The sequence below is a fragment of the Watersipora subatra genome, chromosome 4 (assembly GCF_963576615.1).
Source record: "Watersipora subatra chromosome 4, tzWatSuba1.1, whole genome shotgun sequence".
Classification (NCBI taxonomy): Eukaryota; Metazoa; Bryozoa; class Gymnolaemata; order Cheilostomatida; family Watersiporidae; genus Watersipora; species Watersipora subatra.
Window position 1 is genome coordinate 25,788,461 of NC_088711.1, and position 18,406 is coordinate 25,806,866.

Consider the following 18,406-nt stretch of genomic DNA (forward strand, 5'->3'; position numbering starts at 1 on the left):
CATCGAAATAAGGCTTGGTAAACTAACTATTCACAAGCAACATTAAAGTAGCAGAAAAGATATATGGGCGGGAAAAAGAAAATGATTGATAAAAGACAATATTATAATGCTAAAACTAAAAAATACTTTCAATAAACTTTATACGTATTTACACGCAGCTTGTACACCTACATGAAACTAAAACCTCCAGCAATATTGTCTATCGCTACTCCGTTACCTATACGCTTAGCTCTATGAAGCGAATACAAGTTCTTTGATTCAAGAAGTTAGGCTTTATTTCGTAGTCCCTTTTCTGCGACCGAACAACTCATCTGACAGTCGACACTTACTACGAAGCTAAGCCTACATAAGACTAGTGTGTAAACATGGGCCGAAATCTATGGCATTTTTTGTGCATTCATAAAGCTATTTGAGACGAATAGAATAGAACGTGATAGAATAGTCGTGACTGTATAGTAGATGAATCACGGCTAGGATTAGTTTTGTGGTCATGCTATGCATGACTAGAAACTAAATGGACTCAATACATGTAAATTACAACAGATAATAATTACCTAATAACTTGAGGTGATGTATTCGATATGAAAGGACAACTTCCACTATTGAACTGTTGCCAAAACGTTTTAGCACAATGACCAAAAACAAGCGCTGCGAGCCAGGCGTTTACTTATTCTTCGAATAATGTTCAATCAAATAGTCCACTGTGTGCTGCTAATAAACTATACAAAATAAGGGAAGCATCAGCCATCCTCAAAATCTCAGCAAGGCCATATTTGGAACCACTTACACTCATAACTGACCCAAGTCTTCATCTTTATTGCATAAAAGGTTTTGCAAATATTGATAGGCATTAAAAAAAAATTATTTCAGCAGAACGAATTTATTAGACATGACTAGCGCTATTAAGTAGTATAATATATTATGCATCACAAACTTATATATAGTTCCTATTAACATTATCGCCTTCACAAGTTTTAGGATATGTGAAAAGCAACCCATATCACAGTAAGGTTCACATTGCTACGATGACTCGTTAAAACAATAAATTTACATGACGACACAAATATATTCATAGTAACAGTTACACTGATAAATGTGATGTGCTCTACCTATGTTATTCACTGCATGTACATAAATCTACAATGCAATAAATGTTCCATATTGCATCTTGTCTTATTGTTAATAATAACACACTATATTTGAGCACTAAATTTGTAATAGTAATCATTCTGCGAGTCAATAAATAAAATACAATAAATGAATACATATACCACAAGAATATGTAGACTACTACTAAACTCAGATAATTTTGAAGACTTCATTAAAAGTATGTAAAATGCTCATACAAACTGGTTGTCAATTAGACAGCAGATTCTATCATGGGCGGGCGTCAAATGAGATTTCATTACTGTCAGTCCAGCCATTGAAAATGTTATGAAGTATTTTCAATAGGATGAAATTTTTTTGCAGAAGGCAGTGACACATTCCTTACTGGTGGAGGCGGTTTGGGCTTGGAGCCAGTTCCACCCGACATTGCTGATTTATCTATTGGAGAAATGAGACTAACAGTTGTTGGTGCAATATGTCCAGCGCTTGAGTTGCTGGATGATAGTGAAACACTATTCCTCCAGTTTGCTACACTTACAGAAGACGTACCGACTAGCCTCGGATCAATGATAGTCAATGGAGTGCCAAGATGTGGAGGCACTGATGCTGATCGCGGAGACAGGACCGCTGCCCTAGAGTTTATATTGGTAACGGCAGTGGTTGAAACTTGAATCGCTGAGTTAGCCGGTTTATTGGCCAATATAGTAAGAGATTGTTTATTATTGTAAGAAGAAAGATGAGAGGCAGCAGGAGCACTGCTGACCCTATTGGGTATTCGATTTGGAATGGTTGTACCAAGGGTTGCGCCTGACACATAAGATCCTTGCTCTCCAGTGACTGGCTTGCCACTCAGGCTAGTTTGTTTTGCATTGCTACCTTGACCTTGCATTCCTTGACCGGCTGCCCGTAATGCTGGTGAACTAGCTATTCCAGTTGGGCGGTTGGCTGAAAGTTCTGGCCGATAATGTAAAGGACGGTTTGCGGGACTTCCATGAATGTCCCCCTGTGGTCTAAGTATAACGTTTGGTTTCGGGCTAGTAGGTGGTAGCGCAGCCCTTTGCCTTGGCTCCGAGGTTGGTGCAAGTCTTGGCTGACCAGCAGTTATATCGCTAGCCGGCCTTGACTGCTGAGGTCTAGCCGGGGTGCGAATCTTAACAGGTGAAGCATCTACCTTGACCTCTGTAGTCGACAATGGTGTGGAGATAGCCTTACTGACAGTCACAGTCTGTGATATAGATTTGATAAGCGAAACGGGAGTCACAATGCTAGATGAGGTGAGAGCTGGGGATGTAGCTGGCTGCAGTCCAGTTGTACCAGTAACACTACCGATATCAAACACTGCCTCACTTGACTCCTGCTGCAAACTTAGCACAGTCTCTTTAATATCGGTCAGTTGATGAAGTAGATCCTTCACCTTATTCTCTTCCTTGCGCAGTTTCGTTTTGTACTGCTCTCGTTCTATGTCAAAATCCATCAGTTGCTTCTCCATACGAGCTTCGAGTTGCAGAAGCTTGCTATTCTCACATTTCTTGTTGTCAGCTTGTTCCTTCTGCAGCAACTGCGCGATGGCTTGATTTTTCTTCTCCGATTCGGCTACCATAGACACCATCCTACGACGCTCCTTGATTAAATCCAGTGCAACCTGCCAACATACCTTTTTTTGCAACAACATGTGAACACAAGTACTCTTAGCTTCACAAACGGTATGGATCCAATGTAAACTAATTTTTAATAGTAACTACTTTCCTTACAGCACTAGAACTGTTCATGAAAATATTATTTGAGCAAAGTGAACATGATAATTAACAACAATCACATACCGTATTTGTTTGATAATGATGTCAGATGCAATAAGACAATTGATTGCCATCTCCAACTTTAAAATAACTTTTTTATGTTTTTGTATGTCCGCATGAATTTCATTTGCATCTTACAAACATTCTTGTCAAAACGTGGTGAAACTCAAATCATCATATTGTTTTTCCAATTTAAAAAATTATCTATTTTTAAATCTATATAAATTTTAAACTCAATAAAAACCAATCTTATTGCAACCCTGGAGTAAAAAACCCATTAAAGATCTCAAGGGGTTTTAGTGAGTACACACAGCCAATGAAGCAACATCAACAACTGAGTCGCTTAGACGTCGTAAAGGGTCCGTGCAGGATCATACTAGTCGATCATAAAGGCCGACTATCACAGGATCATACTAGTCGATCATATAGGCCGACTATGACAGGATCATACTAGTCGATCATATAGGCCTACTATCACAGGATCATACTAGTCGATCATATAGGCCTACTATCACAGGATCATACTAGTCGATCATATAGGCCTACTATCACAGGATCATACTAGTCGATCATATAGGCCTACTATCACAGGATCATACTAGTCGATCATATAGGCCTACTATTATTATACGCAACCCTCAACTGAAAAGTAGACATATGCAGACAACTCCCTGTTCTAATGTAACAATGTCTGATAACTAAACCAACAAGCTAATTCTGTTTTTGATGAAAGTAAAACTGCGCAAAAGATAAGTAAAGATAATGGATTCAGCACCCGGAACTGACCCTGTAAAAGTGCCTGTTATCTTATAAACAAGATAGCAGGCACTCAAGCTTCTACAGAAACTAGATATGAGCATCTTCAGATATGAAGGTCAGTGTATAGGGGAGCTGAGAGATTCTATACCTGTTTGTGTTTAACCGCAGTCATAGATTCCTGCTCTAACTGTGACTTGGTCCGCCGCAGCTCCTTCTCACACTTCTTCAGTTGGTTCTTTGTATACGCAAGCTAGAAACAATATTGGATATAATGAAAGAATCCTAACACTCCGCAAGTTGATTCTTTGTATACGCAAGCTAGAAACAATATTTGATATAATGAAAGCATCCTAACACTACGCAAGTTTCCGGGAGGTGATGATAATCAAAGATTTGGTTCGGCGACGTGTGGCAATAGGTCAGTGTACATGCATTAATTCATCAATGTACCATACATTTTTAAATGAAATGCTTTGAATAACAATGTTGATGAAGGTTATACCGCGCAACATTGTTTATGGACCCTTTTCCTGTCCAGCAGAAAAACAAAAGTGGCATCACATGGGAAATACTAAAATCATCAATACCTTTGCTTTTGGTTTTCTCACAAAAAATGCTGAGCTTCGCAATACGGCCTTGATATAAGGTTGTTATACCACTTAGTAATTGGCCACTGGTTACGCTTCAACTATGCCACGCGCAAAATGCGCATAGAAACTCGTTCTGTTGGTACACACAATTGCATGAGCAATCTTCAACATGCCATCATCTAATAAACACTTACAGATAGACGGTGGCAATTGATATTTGCATAAAATACAGGGACATACAAAAGCAAGTTCAAAACAAGGAGGCGATATGTAGCAAGTAGTTCAACCTGGTGAGTTTTGCACATGAAAAAAACTAGAAATATCGTAATATTTTAATTTATCTAAATTGAGCTGCACCAAGAATAATTGTATTTAACAAACTCACATCCTGCTGAAGTTTTTCTCGTTCTTTTTCTAGAGCTACTGTGACGTCATCACCTTGGGCTGTGTCTCGTGCATGCTTTTTCCTTGCCTCCTCCAACTCATGGCAAACCTATCATAAGCAAATGATAAAAAAAATTACAGTTAAGTAATTGGTTTGAAATATAATCGCCTTAAACGGTCTACAACTCAAATATACAAACAAATCTTTTGGCAAAATACATATATATTATTGCCAGAAGTACAAAAACAATAATAATAAAGAGATGTCAAAATAAATGAGCATAAAGTGAATAAAACAATCACAAGAGAGTATCTATAGAGCTATCCAATCCAGTAAAATGTAAATACAAATGAGAGCCCATCAGTGTTCGATTTAGTGCTAGGTGTAAACAACTGAATAGGAGTTACCTTCTTATATCTTTCGTCAGCAGACAACTTCTGCTCTCTCATGGTTGACTGGGCTCGCCTCTGTGTTTCTATCAGATTTTCTAGTTGTTGGAGTTGGTTATCGAAGAGAGATTTCACCTGAGGAAGGCGATAATGTTTGGTTATTAAAGAAAAATTTTAACTACAATTATCTTGTTTTCCAAAAAACAACCAAAGGTGGTGATCTTTAAAAATATTTATTGCAAAATTACAAATCACAGTGTGCTAGCCCAACCCTATTCAAGGAGACCTACACCGTATCTGACATGCAAGCAGACCCTGATAGAACATGAAAAACACTGACTTATAACATGCTTAGGTAGTACTTTATAACCATGAGCGACCTTGTTAACCAGTCTAGCAGAAATGAGTAATATTTCTATGGCAATGCAATTTTACACCCATCACAGCAAATACTTGCGACAATTGAAAGATCAGTTGTCTTACATTCCACTTCAGTTACTCATCTATTTCAGTGCAACAACTGTCTTTTTTGAAATATCACATTCCTCGGAGATGACAAATGATGGTCTTAATGTCTGGCTACAGGAAATCATACCAGTGTAATGATGTCATTGCCATATTTCCTACCAGACAAGATATATTTGACATGACAGCATCGCCTACCATATGTGATGCGGGCCACTGTGATCTTATTTATATCCTATATATAGGATATAAATAGATATGACAGTGTCTCTTCCCTACACTACCTGAATACATTAACTGAATGTCCAACGTTGAACAATAAAAAATTTGGGCACAAAAAATCACCATTTATTTACCATCCAACTTTTAAATGAAGATGTTTGTTTATTTCTGCGTGTGCAATAAGTTTAGTTAAGTTTACGCTATACATGTATATACATATATTTATAGCATTTTGAGGAAGTGTAGCCACCCATCTTTCTCCTAGTAAAATTCTTCTTCTAGTAAATTAGTTCAAGCGTGAAGCGTAGGTATTTAAACCAATTTTGCCATTAAAGATTGGCAGATGTAATAACTATGCGCACTGTTATTCTATTGTATTGCAAGTAAGCTGTGTGGCTTAGTAGATAAAATGTCTGCCTGCTGATTTGGAGGTTTTGAGTTGAAATCCACTACGAAGCAGATTTTTTGTTCCTAAAACTTTATCGCTATAACGGGAAACACAAATGACAGACAAACAAACACTAAGATATATATATATAGGAAGGATATATATATATACTATATAGATACTGCATTGTCATCTATCGCAAAGTCTATAGATTTGGCATTGCCTCTTACCACATGTAATCTATAGATATGACTGTCCGTCTCTTATTAAATGGAGTCTATAGATAGATATCACATTGCTTCCAACCATATGCAGTTTATAGATGCATATAGCATTTGTGCCCGACCAGACGCAGTCTATAGATATATATATAATATATATGGCATTGTCCCCTATCACACGTAATCTATAGATATGGCATTGTCTCCTACCATACGTTCAAGTAAAAGCTCACAAACCTGATTGTGATCAAAGTTATCATTCGTAACCTGATCAGAGTCTCTTTGCAAAGCCGTAAAGGGGTCAGAAACACCAAATCGACCATACTTGGACTGATAAAGTACCTCCCGAGTCTGCTGATGCTGAAACAGAAATTTAAAAAAACACCTAGACTCAAACATCCGTATTAACTTCCTGGGAGTGCAGTATGTCATTATAGTCAAACTCGGCCATAATATTAGCACGAGTACTAACAACAATTTCAATTGATGATCATTGAATGGCGATAGCTGATAAATCATTAACTTTCTAAAATAGATCTGCTCATCTGCATGCAAGAGCAAAACATTTTGTTCATCAGCATTGCAAGCATTTAGAATGCTACTATGTTACCACAACTGCTCAAAAGAAGCATGAACGACACAAAACATATTACAATACACCAATGAGGTTCCAAACACAGTGCACCCCAAGTTACGATTACTCTGTTATACGATTTTTTTCACCATATGAGTGGAATACGATGTTTTTTCGCCATTCGACATTTTTTTCGACATACGAAATCAACAAAAGTTTCTCTCCAAATTCAAATTTGGCAGTCGGGGTGCTGAATATGTCGGAGAAACGAAGATACTGATATGCTATTTGCCGAAATCCCTCCCACAACACTTGAAAGAGATATGATGCACACTCTCTCATTTCAACATTATTCATTTTAAGTTATAGTAAAAAACTGAAAACAGATAGGTGATATGAATTTACACGATGAAAAGATTACAGTTTAGTTTAGCTAAAAACCATCCTAGAACTTAGCTTCAAGTGTGTTTAGTCTAAATTCATAAGTTAAATTCAAAGTTTATGTTATACGTCTGTCTGGAAGGTAAGTACTCCCCATGGTACATAGTCTGGAAGGTAAGTACTCCCCATGGTACATAGTCTGGAAGGTAAGTACTCCCCATGGTACATAGTCTGGAAGGTAAGTACTCCCCATGGTACATAGTCTGGAAGGTAAGTACTCCCCATGGTACATAGTCTGGAAGGTAAGAACTCCCCATGGTACGTACTGCGCATAGTACATGTTGATGTTAACTTTTATTGCAGATCATAACCACTAAATAAATACGCGGAAGTTACTGGGGGTAATTATCGTTATTAAGGTAAACATACTATTTTGTAACTAATTTTAATATGTACAGGACGTATATAAAATTTTGATGTTTTCTACCAGGAAGTGTTTGCGTTAGATAATTGCTATGGGTTCATATACTCCTCTATACAATATTTACGTCTTATGATGTCAACACTGGAATGAATTATTTCGTATGGCGGGTCCACTGTATCTCAAAATAATTAGTCCTCAAATAATGGTTAACTTGAAAAGGCTAAGAACTGTGTGTAAGAACTAGGTGTCTACAATGTAATATAAAAATGCATTAAAACTAGAATTTAAGTTGTTTTGTAAGCTATGACAATAATCGATCAAGTTAAGCACTGCTAATTTGTTAACCATTATAGTCACAAGTCATGCAGCTGAGTGGAGCAGATGAGCAGTAGTTTGACAATGATTTTATATCATGTAACTCAATATTGTTAGAGTTGTATCATGTGCACCAGCACCTTCCAATTCTACAATATGGTTGCTTCAAGCCATATCTTATGGATATGGAAAGTTAGTTTTTTTCTACATTACTACTCTACTATATGCACTCCATTAAAATATGAATATATTGACGTTTGGTGATGAGATACAGTTAAGCTAAAAACTTTTATAATCAAAACCTTTAATAAAAGTATGCAAAAAGCTTACATGTAATCCACCCAATTACGATGGCATTATGTAAGATGAGAGTTGTTCACTCTTGGTGTTAGCCAATAAAGTTGGATGCAGAAAATGGTAAAAAAAAGATATCGATGAATGCTGAAAGCCTGAAATGTGAGGCATTGCACAACACTAGAACTAGCGCCAACCTTGCAACTTTAGAAACATACTGGAGGTGTAATCTTTTGTTCTTGCCGACATACTTTTTACAATATATTTTTTAATTTTGTATGGCGTAATACTATTTTTCAATGACTAGATTTCATCATAAATCCACCTAAAATTCTTTCAATACGTTTCGGGTTCATTTTAATTTTTAACCATCAACCAGCCAATCATGAAAATGCAGGAGACATAAATATCATGCACTCACTATAGACACATACACTCTCTATAGACGCATACACTCTCTATACACACATACACTCTCTATAGACACATGCCATGCACTCTCTATAGACACATGCCATGCACTCTCTATAGACACATGCCATGCACCCTCTATAGACACATGCCATGCACCCTCTATAGACACATGCCATGCACCCTCTATAGACGCATGCACTGTCTATAATAGACGCATGCACTCTCTATAGACGCATGCACTCTCTATAGACGCATGCACTCTCTATAGACGCATGCACTCTCTATAGACACATGCACTCTCTATAGACACATACACTCTCTATAGACACATACACTCTCTATAGACACATGCACTCTCTATAGACACATGCACTCACTATAGACACATGCACTCACTATAGACCCATGCACTCTCTATAGACACATGAACTCTCTATAGACACATGAACTCTCTATAGACACATGAACTCATTATAGACAGATGAACTCTTTATAGACACATGAACTCTCTATAGACACATGAACTCTCTATAGACACATGAACTCTCTATAGACACATGCACTCTCCATAGACACATGCATTCTCCATAGACACATACACTCTCCATAGACACATACACCCTCTATAGACACATGCACCCTCTATAGACACATGCACCCTCTATAGACACATGCACCCTCTATAGACACATGCACCCTCTATAGACACATGCACTCTTTATAGACACATGAACTCTCTATAGACACATGCACTCTCTATAGACACACGCACTCTCTATAGACACATGCACTCTCTATAGACACATGCACTCTCTATTATAATAGACACATGCACTCTCTATAGACACATACACTCGCTATAGACACATACGCTCGCTATAGACACACGCACACTAGTGTTCAATGCTAGTGTCAGCCATAATGACCATGTATTTTCATATTTATAGAAATTTGGTTCACCCTTATAGCTTCCCATCTTACAAGTAATCCACAAATATGAACCACCTCGGGAGAAAAAGTGTTAAATTATGTACAAAATAACTCTTTTCATTAAAAACGAACGAAATTGTTTGCATGCATAGTGAAAGCATAAGTGAAATATTACGGTTCTTCTGCGCAGTGAAAGATCCCAAGCATCTACATACACGTATATGATGTCAGAATTCTACCGATACTGAGAATTGAAAAAAAAACATGCTTTAAAATATGCCTAGTCTTTAGTATGACAAAACCAGCGGTTTTAACAAGTAAGGATCGGTATGATTGATAATTAAAGCATAACTGTCACAAACAGCTTTTATTGTGATTCCATAGGTAAATCAGACATGCTGATTCCGATTTTGTACTCAAAATAAAGAATGGTCCACTAACTTTCGAAGTCATTTTTGTTTGTGAAGGCTTTCTACAGCAATTCAATATTGGTGTTGCAAACGACACAACAGGCCCCGCCCATAAATTTGTGAACAGCCTAGCTTTTTAGAGACAGAAGTTGGAGATGTTTAGTCCGATCTAGAATTATAGAGATGGGTGTCTTAAAACCCATTATTATCTAAATTCAGCCTTCAAAGTAATCTCAGTCTTTTCTGAAAGGTAGATAAGCTATTTAACATTGCTTGTATCTCGTTGCAGGATGTTCAATGGGCTGAGCGCCGAGGAAAATGAGCTCAAAAAAGCTCGATTTTATTACAAGCTAGCGCCGCTATTGCGCTTTTTTGAGCTCATTTTTCTCAGCGTTCAGCCTAGTAAACATCTTGCAACAAACTACGAGCAATATTAAATAGCTTATTTACCTTTCAGACAAAACTGAGATTACTTTGAAGGCTGAATTTAGATAAAATGGGTTTTAAGACACCCATTTATATAATTCTAGATCAGACTAAACATCCCAAGCTTCCATCCCTAAAAAGCTAGGCTACATCACATAGTTATGGGGGGGGGGGGGGGGTGTTTGTTGTGTCGATTGCGACACCGATAGTGAAACACTGCAAAAAGCCTTCAAAAACAAAAATTATTTTGAAAGTCGGTGGACAAATCTTTATTTTGAATACAAAATCGGAATCAGCGTGTCTGATTTACCTATGGAACAACAATGAAAGCTGTTCATGGCAGTTATGCTTTAAATATTTTCTTTATTTGTGTTTATTATGCAACAAAAATGGACAATGTACAGCCAAACTTGTGTCAATTAATTGTTTGAAGAACTTAAAACGTATTTGACCTGCAGAATCCCAAACTGCGCTATTTTTATTTTTACATTCTATGACACACCTAAAAATGGTTGGTTGACAAACGTAAAAACATTTATAATCATAAAAACGAAGAACTCTTATAAACTCATTGTGAACTGTGAAAGAATTTATTACGAATGAAATTGCCTAACTCAAGATATACACCCAAATAGCTTTCACCACAAATCTGATTTGACCCAATAACAAAGAGTGAAGGTCAGTACATGCTGCAAACAACATTCTACATCAAAAACGATCGCTTTAGATTAACAGCTATGATTTTGGTCATTTGGGATGACAATAGCGATGGAGCTAAAATCATTCAGCCATAATAACTTATAGAGAGTAATACAATACCTATATATTACCATAACCTATATTACGGTTCTTCTGCCGTAATAACCTATAGGGCCAATAAATTCTATTGGTCAACAGCAAAAGTGAACAACTCTCATCTTTCATAATGCTCTCGTAAATTGATGGATTACAGGCCAGCTTTTGGCACAATTTTATTTAAGGTTTTGATTGCAAAAGTTTTCAGTTTTACAGCATCTTGCTTCAAAATATCAATTTATATTTTAATGGAGTGCATATAGTAGAGTAGTAATGTGGAAAAAACTAACTTTCCATTTCCAGAAAATATGGCTTGGAGCACCCATATTGTAGAATTGGAAGGTGCTGTCGAACATGATACAACTCTATTAATATTGAGTTACATGATATAAAATCATTATCAAACTATCACTCATCTGCTCCACTCAGCTGCTGCATGACTTGAGAGTATGATGGTTAACAAATTAGCAGTGCTTAACTTGATCGATTATTGTCATAGCTTACAAAACAACTCAAATTCTAGTTTTAATGCGTGTTTATAATACATTGTAGACACCTAGTTCTTACAAACAGTTCTTAGCCTTTTCAAGTTAACTAATATTTGAGGACTAATGATTTTGAGATATTCGGAACCTTGCAAGTGTATTGTAATGTTTTGTGTTTTTCATGATTATCTGGAGCAATCGTGGTAATGTCCAGGCATTTCAACTACAATGCTAATAGAAAAAAATTGTAAAAAAAATCTTTTGCTCTTTATGCTTTTAGATGAGGAGATACATTTTAGAGTCTTAGCTAGAGTTTGAAGAAATATCTTTAGATTTTATCAGCTATTGCCAATCAATAAACATCCATTGAAAGGTATTTAGCACTCGAACTATAATGCTAAAGCGCAATGGGATACTCCTTCTGAAATTGGCGTCATTCAACCAACTTTGTGATGAAACGAAACTATCACTCTAGCTAAAATATCATTCTGGTTAGCGTATGCTATTTCAACGGTTTAAAGACTGAGGGTAAGTTAAACTGCTATAACTTGAAGTGGAATGACTTAGACACCAATGGCTGTTAGAACGAATAAAAAAAAAAGAAAAATACATAACATATGGAGTGAAAAACAATGCTTTTGCTAATAGAAGTCCACATGACTAAAAGGAATTTGACTTAACACCATTTATTCTAGTTCTGTGGTTCCATCAATTTAAATTCAGTATAAAAACAAAATAGATATAGTATTCTATCCTTTCTTTAACACTAGTCGATGCTGATGTCTTGTAATTATCTTACAAGAGTATTTGATGATCCCAAATGATAATGGAAAACTTATACTTTTAACTACAACCCTGTTGCATGCATCTAAACAAGAATATTGGTCTTTTTCTACCATGTCTATGACACATGTTATCAACTTCGAGTTCCCTTATGCACCTTCTACCATGTCTAGGACACACATTATCAACTTCGAGTTCCCTTATGCACCTTCTACCATGTCTATGACACATGCTATTAACTTCAAGTTCCCTTATGCATCTTGCCAGGCGATTGAAAATTTAGCAAGATTAAAGAAAATGCTGCAAAACATATTTTCCTATGTCAGATTAACAGCATCGGCCATGAATACTCCCATTTTATCAGCTATAAAAGCTATTTTCATTGTTTGATAAACATGTGACACTAGAAATATGAAATGTAATTTATGATATCATTACTGAGTTCAACTGAGCTGGATACTGATGACTGTACACCGACTCTATCCAGGGAAATGCTGTTATTTAAAAAATTAAATAAATAGACTCTCTAACAATATGCTGACCTTAAATTTTATCTCCGAACTATATAAACAGAAATATGAACTAAGGAAAAGTGTAAAGGAAAATAACTGTTGCAAAGAAATGCATTAGTTCACAGACTCCCTATAATATTGCGCATCGAAGACTTTAACAATGTCTACACCGTGAACATATCCAACATAGATTGCACTATCCACAGCACAAGAATAAATGCTGAAATGGTAAGCCAGTAAGCACTCATTTCCGTGATATTGATGATCACTTTGGTCCAATTAGGGTCACCATCTGATCCAATTCGACAATTGCTCTTGAGGATATTTCTCATGCCAGTCGACACTCATTCCAACATATAAACGAAAGCCAACTGTTTCTCAGACCAGTTTGCATTTAACATCCTGGATTTTATCTCAAATGTTAAACGTTATCTCCTAGTAATGACAATAACAAATCAACTGTGTCTATTCACACAGTTGCCGCATTGAATTTACGATAAACTACCAGCCAGTCGTCATCATCAAAGCGATTACATAAAAAGTTTACAAGCCAAGCCAATACTACGCCGACTATTGATTTTAGCTTCTTTGGATCGCGGATGCGGTTGAGAAATCGCCAAGACTCAAACCTGACACTATCTAGCTACAACCCATCGTCTTTGAAATCACCAGCCATAATGTGGCAATAAATCAAAACATAGCCTGAGCCAACATCTACTCACCATCATTTCAGTGATGACAGAGTCTCTGCTGTGCACCTCATGCTCCAGGTGCCCTATCAGCTCGACCAGGTCGGACTTGCTTAGCTCAGCTAACTTAGCCTGAGGAATGTAACGTTACATTGTATAATATCAGGCACTAGCCATAATGGTTTTGGTTTACCAAATTCAGCTAACTAATTTTAACTTTCTCCTACCTCACCAGACCACATACAACTACCATTCATATACAAAATGCTCACAGTTACAACAACTAGCAGGAAGATCATACATAACCTGGGCCATATTAAATTATAGGTTAGCTAGATGAATGACAAGGATGTAGTCTCATTACAAAAGTTATGCATTGCAGAATAATACACCGGAACTAGTTCTCTATTACAATGGTGTAGCATCATTCCATGGGCTTTCAACAGTGATTAAAAACAAAAATGTCGTCTACAAAACTGCCTTATGAACCAAAGAAACAAGCGCACACCAATTCTTGTAATCACATGAAGTGGCCACTGAAGGTGTATCTTTTCTCAAAATGTTCAAGAATGTTCCATAAAAATATTTCTCAAATTGAAGATACCCGTCAACCAGGATCAGTATATAACAGCAATGTTATATCCATAAAATATTCAAAAACGTTGGATAACATTTTTAGTGTACCAGAATGGAATGCAACTAAATTTTATTTGGTAATTATGCCTTGATTAACAATGCTAACTGTCAGAAAATTGGGTCAAGTTTCACTGCATACACTGAGTTGCTATCATGCATTAAAGAAACGTCATTCGATTATTGAAGCCACAATATACCGTGAAAACCTCATTTGAATGCCATGGCGCTCTATTTTCTAACCCTTCTCCTATGGTGGCGCTTAATTAAAAGTGACATTCAAATTAAGGTGGGGTTCCAATAGAGATTCTATGGTAATACAAATATTTCTATCCTAGAAAAAGAATTAATCCTTATGTTATTCTTATGCTATTCTTCAAAGATTTGAACCTTACAAGCAATCGCTGGTTTAGATTACAGAACAAGTATTGTAAATTTTCGAGCGTATATGGATTTAAATTTACTACTATTTTGTAAATGCCATCATAATACACTCAGATTTGATTTTAACTCTGAAAATGCAAAAAGCTGATCATTAATGATTGGTTAACTAATGAAGAAATTAATTCCTGCTGCTGTAATTTCGCAACAATTAATGAATGGAAATGACCATCAACAGTGTAGCGCTAGCTCAACAGTTGCCGAGCCTAAACAACCTAAAAAACTGATATCTTCTAAATTAAATACATTAGCTTTTTATCGCATAAAAACAACCAGCAACTCATTTCAAGGAATAACGACTCTTATGAAGAATATCTTCAAACAATGGAAACGTCAGTGTTTGTGCTATAAATGAAGTTGATGGGAGATGAACTGCAAAACGGATAGGACTGATGGAATTCGAAAAAGAGCATGAAGGCCACATGTCCTACTGGTTTGTTATTCTATGGAGAGCATATGCATTCTATTACATAATATCTTAATTGAAGAATCTATGGAATGCTAATGGGCTAACAAAGAGATATGGGACCAGGCTGCACGGCACAGCACTTATCCAGACCTATGAGTACAACAGAGTCGCATGCAAACCTTCTGAAATAACATGAATAAAAACAGCCTAATGCCAAACATAGCCTAATAGGGATTTGACATTATCGTTATCATCATTATTTGATGCAGAGATTCAGTTGCCATGGTTACCATCTAACACCTTCGTGTGAAGAACTTGTAGCCAAATGCCTACGCATCCATCTTATACAGTTGTTAGCAAAAGGATGCAGAATACAGTATATTGATGTTATTACCAAACCTTAGCATTGGTCGACTGCTCATCCATAAGACAGCCAGTTTGATCGTATCCAGTTTCCATTATACTGGAACTCTACCGTAAGCTTGAATAACAAGAGCAAGCTCTTAGCAGCATCTCCTACTAATGGTAAAACAGGAACTTTGACAGCTCTCAGATGGTAATCTCAGGTACTTATAAGGCTCATACTAGCTGACAAATTTAAAACCTAGAAGCATTTTAATAAATATAACCAAGGTAAATATTTGGAATAAATAGATATACACTGCCAAGTTTAATTAGAATTAAACAACACAAAGTCGTATGACTCAATATACCAAATAATTGCATTATAACTGCCAATTCACCATAGCGATCCCACAACAAACCAGAGCATATTCAAATGGCTCGTGGATGAAAGTCTAGAATCCTCACTATTTTAAAATGTCTAAAACCTGAAATTAGCATAATATGGTACAGTAGCATAGTCCTATGATGCAGTAGCAGTGTAAAAATGAGCAGTCTAAACTATATACAATTTAACTGATATGAAATAAAAAAATGTTAGTTGTTGAGAACATGTCGATTTTTATACATAGATCGCTGCCTAAGCTGAACAACTCATGAAGAATAATGGTATCACCAACAGATATTTGAACTGTATTATTAATATGATACAATAGAAGTGTACATCACCAATTAATTATTATCACCATAAAAACACCATGATGAAGCATAACATAAGTTCAAAAACTCAATCGCTGAGAAAGCAGAAGGTTTGAAACACTTATTGTACAACTTATAAAATCAAATATTAAAAAGCTCTGCAAAATAAAAACCGTGTCACCACACCAAATGAATGCAATAACAAAATATATCTTTTATTTTAATAATAAGCTACTAAAAGCATATTAATTCGAACAATATTACTATTTAACATTTTGAATCAATTTTACAACTTGATTGATGATACAAACTCTAAAGAACCATGAATAATCTTCCAGCCAAGAGGATAGCTAGGCGATTAATAAACAATTAACAAAGATAGTTTGTTACACTTGTAAATTCATGAGAGGTCAAATAAACTTGTGAAGCATTTTGAACAACTTCAACTAAATATACACGTATATGCTTATCACATAAATTTGGATCAACAGCTTTCACAAATTCTTTTAATAAATTATTGTCAATGATAAATGTTGCTTACTGTTCTAGCTTCACAACAATTTATTAGTTAACGGTTGAGCTTTCGGCCACTACGACAAACGAGGTTCATTCGCTTTGCGAGACTAAATACGTATAGGTACCAGCGACACAGACTTTTTGGTAATACAATAATGAAACTTAAAAAATAACCACAGCTGCCATCAACGTTGCAAAAACACACCGTGTTTGCATGACAGTATTAAAGCAAACTCTTCAGCTACAGCGTCCACTGCACAAACTCACTACAGATAAGTAGCAGATAGATACATGTCACTGCAAGCAGCAGTAATAATCATAAACTAGATGCACAAACAACGCACTATCACAACTTTTCTCCTAAAACCGCTTCACTAAGCATAGACTAGCACAAAGTGAAACCAAGAAAAGAGCTGAACTAAGCAGGAGCTATGATTTTTTATTTAGTGATTTCACTCTAGCCCAGCGTATGACCAAATTCACTTAGTACAACAGAAAATTACTATTTCTAAGCAATGTACTTACGAGTTAACAAATTTGAAGTTGAAACTTGAAAAACCACGAAGGATTACCATAACTTGTGTCTTAGATTTGAAGGTTAAGTCACACTAGTTTGCCAATTTTCCCTAACAAGATCTATGCTGGGTGACGATAATACTATCGAATTTTAATCCACGGATGTGATTATTATTTAACGAGTCAAGAGTAGACTAAGTCACGTGACACATATTTTACCGTTTCCAGCAGATTCATTTGTGATTTTTTTCTTCTGCGGCGATGTTGCCGTTAATAGAAGATTTTACGCGCGGCTAGAATAAGTGAGTGTTCATATAATTTGTTCTACTCGAAAGTACTTTTTTAATTTGGTATTGGGTTACAAAAATTGCAATTGAATTGTGATATTAGTTTTTTGAATATGTTAAACAACATTAACAAGTAAAATCATACATTTAAAAACAAATTTCGTAGTTACGGACGATAGCAAAGCATAATTCAAAGGCCGTAAAATATCTAACGATGCAATTAAAATCTTTTACGCAGCTCTTTTGTGTTTTTGACGTCTCTAAAAAGATACACGTTGGTTGGTATCAAATGTCAGATTTGTGGAATGTCGAATAAATGTCCTAAATCACTATACATTTTTGGCAAGGGCAATAGCAAAACTACCTTCGATTTCGAAACTGGGTAGAGTCCAACCTATACACAAAAAGGGAAACAAACAAATACCAAACAATTTTAGACCTATTTCCCTCACTAGCACAGTGTGCAAGCATTTAGAACACATAGTTTCCTCATATTTGCATAAGACTTTTAAGGAGGGTAACATTTTTGTAGACAGTCAACATGGTTTTCGACCTCATAGGTCTTGCGAGACTCAATTATCTCATACTGTTGGACATCTTTCACACCTATATGATCAAAAACAAACAACTGATGTTATAATATTAGACTTTTCTAAAGCATTTGACACCGTTAATCATCGAAAACTTTGCATATTGGTATTAACAATGTCTTGCTTTCCTGGATATCTGACTTTCTTAGCGATCGACATCAATTTGTTGAAATCGAGGGTCAGAGGTCTAACACAAAACTAGTCAGTTCAGGTGTGCCA

At 36.1% G+C, this 18,406-nt stretch overlaps 1 protein-coding gene across 2 annotated transcripts; it reads right to left on the reverse strand.

Moving 5' to 3' along the window:
• Positions 1-805: 805 nt before the first annotated feature.
• Positions 806-17,421, reverse strand: LOC137393568 (CTTNBP2 N-terminal-like protein). 2 transcript variants are annotated; one of them, XM_068080182.1, is made up of 8 exons: positions 17,320-17,421; positions 15,637-15,753; positions 13,788-13,886; positions 6,560-6,682; positions 5,045-5,161; positions 4,638-4,745; positions 3,811-3,912; positions 806-2,749 (listed from the first exon to the last, which is right to left on the reverse strand). In XM_068080182.1, exons 2-8 carry the CDS (start codon positions 15,694-15,696, stop codon positions 1,433-1,435), a joined length of 1,926 nt encoding a protein of 641 aa, XP_067936283.1. In that variant the 5' UTR covers positions 15,697-15,753; positions 17,320-17,421; the 3' UTR covers positions 806-1,432. The 2 variants fall into 2 exon arrangements, with proteins under 2 accessions (XP_067936283.1, XP_067936282.1); XM_068080181.1 differs by having other exon boundaries at positions 15,637-15,756; positions 17,320-17,383.
• Between the last annotated feature and the right edge of the window lie 985 nt (positions 17,422-18,406).

Bases quoted from the DNA above. Each gene is read 5' to 3' on its own strand.
- LOC137393568 (XM_068080182.1), bottom strand. From the start codon at position 15,696: ATGGAAACTGGATACGATCAAACTGGCTGTCTTATGGATGAGCAGTCG. The intron at 13,887-15,636 runs GTTTGGTAATAA...TACATTCCTCAG, and splicing joins AGCAGTCGACCAATGCTAAG to GCTAAGTTAGCTGAGCTAAG. The intron at 2,750-3,810 runs GTATAGAATCTC...GTATGTTGGCAG, and splicing joins CTGCGGTTAAACACAAACAG to GTTGCACTGGATTTAATCAA.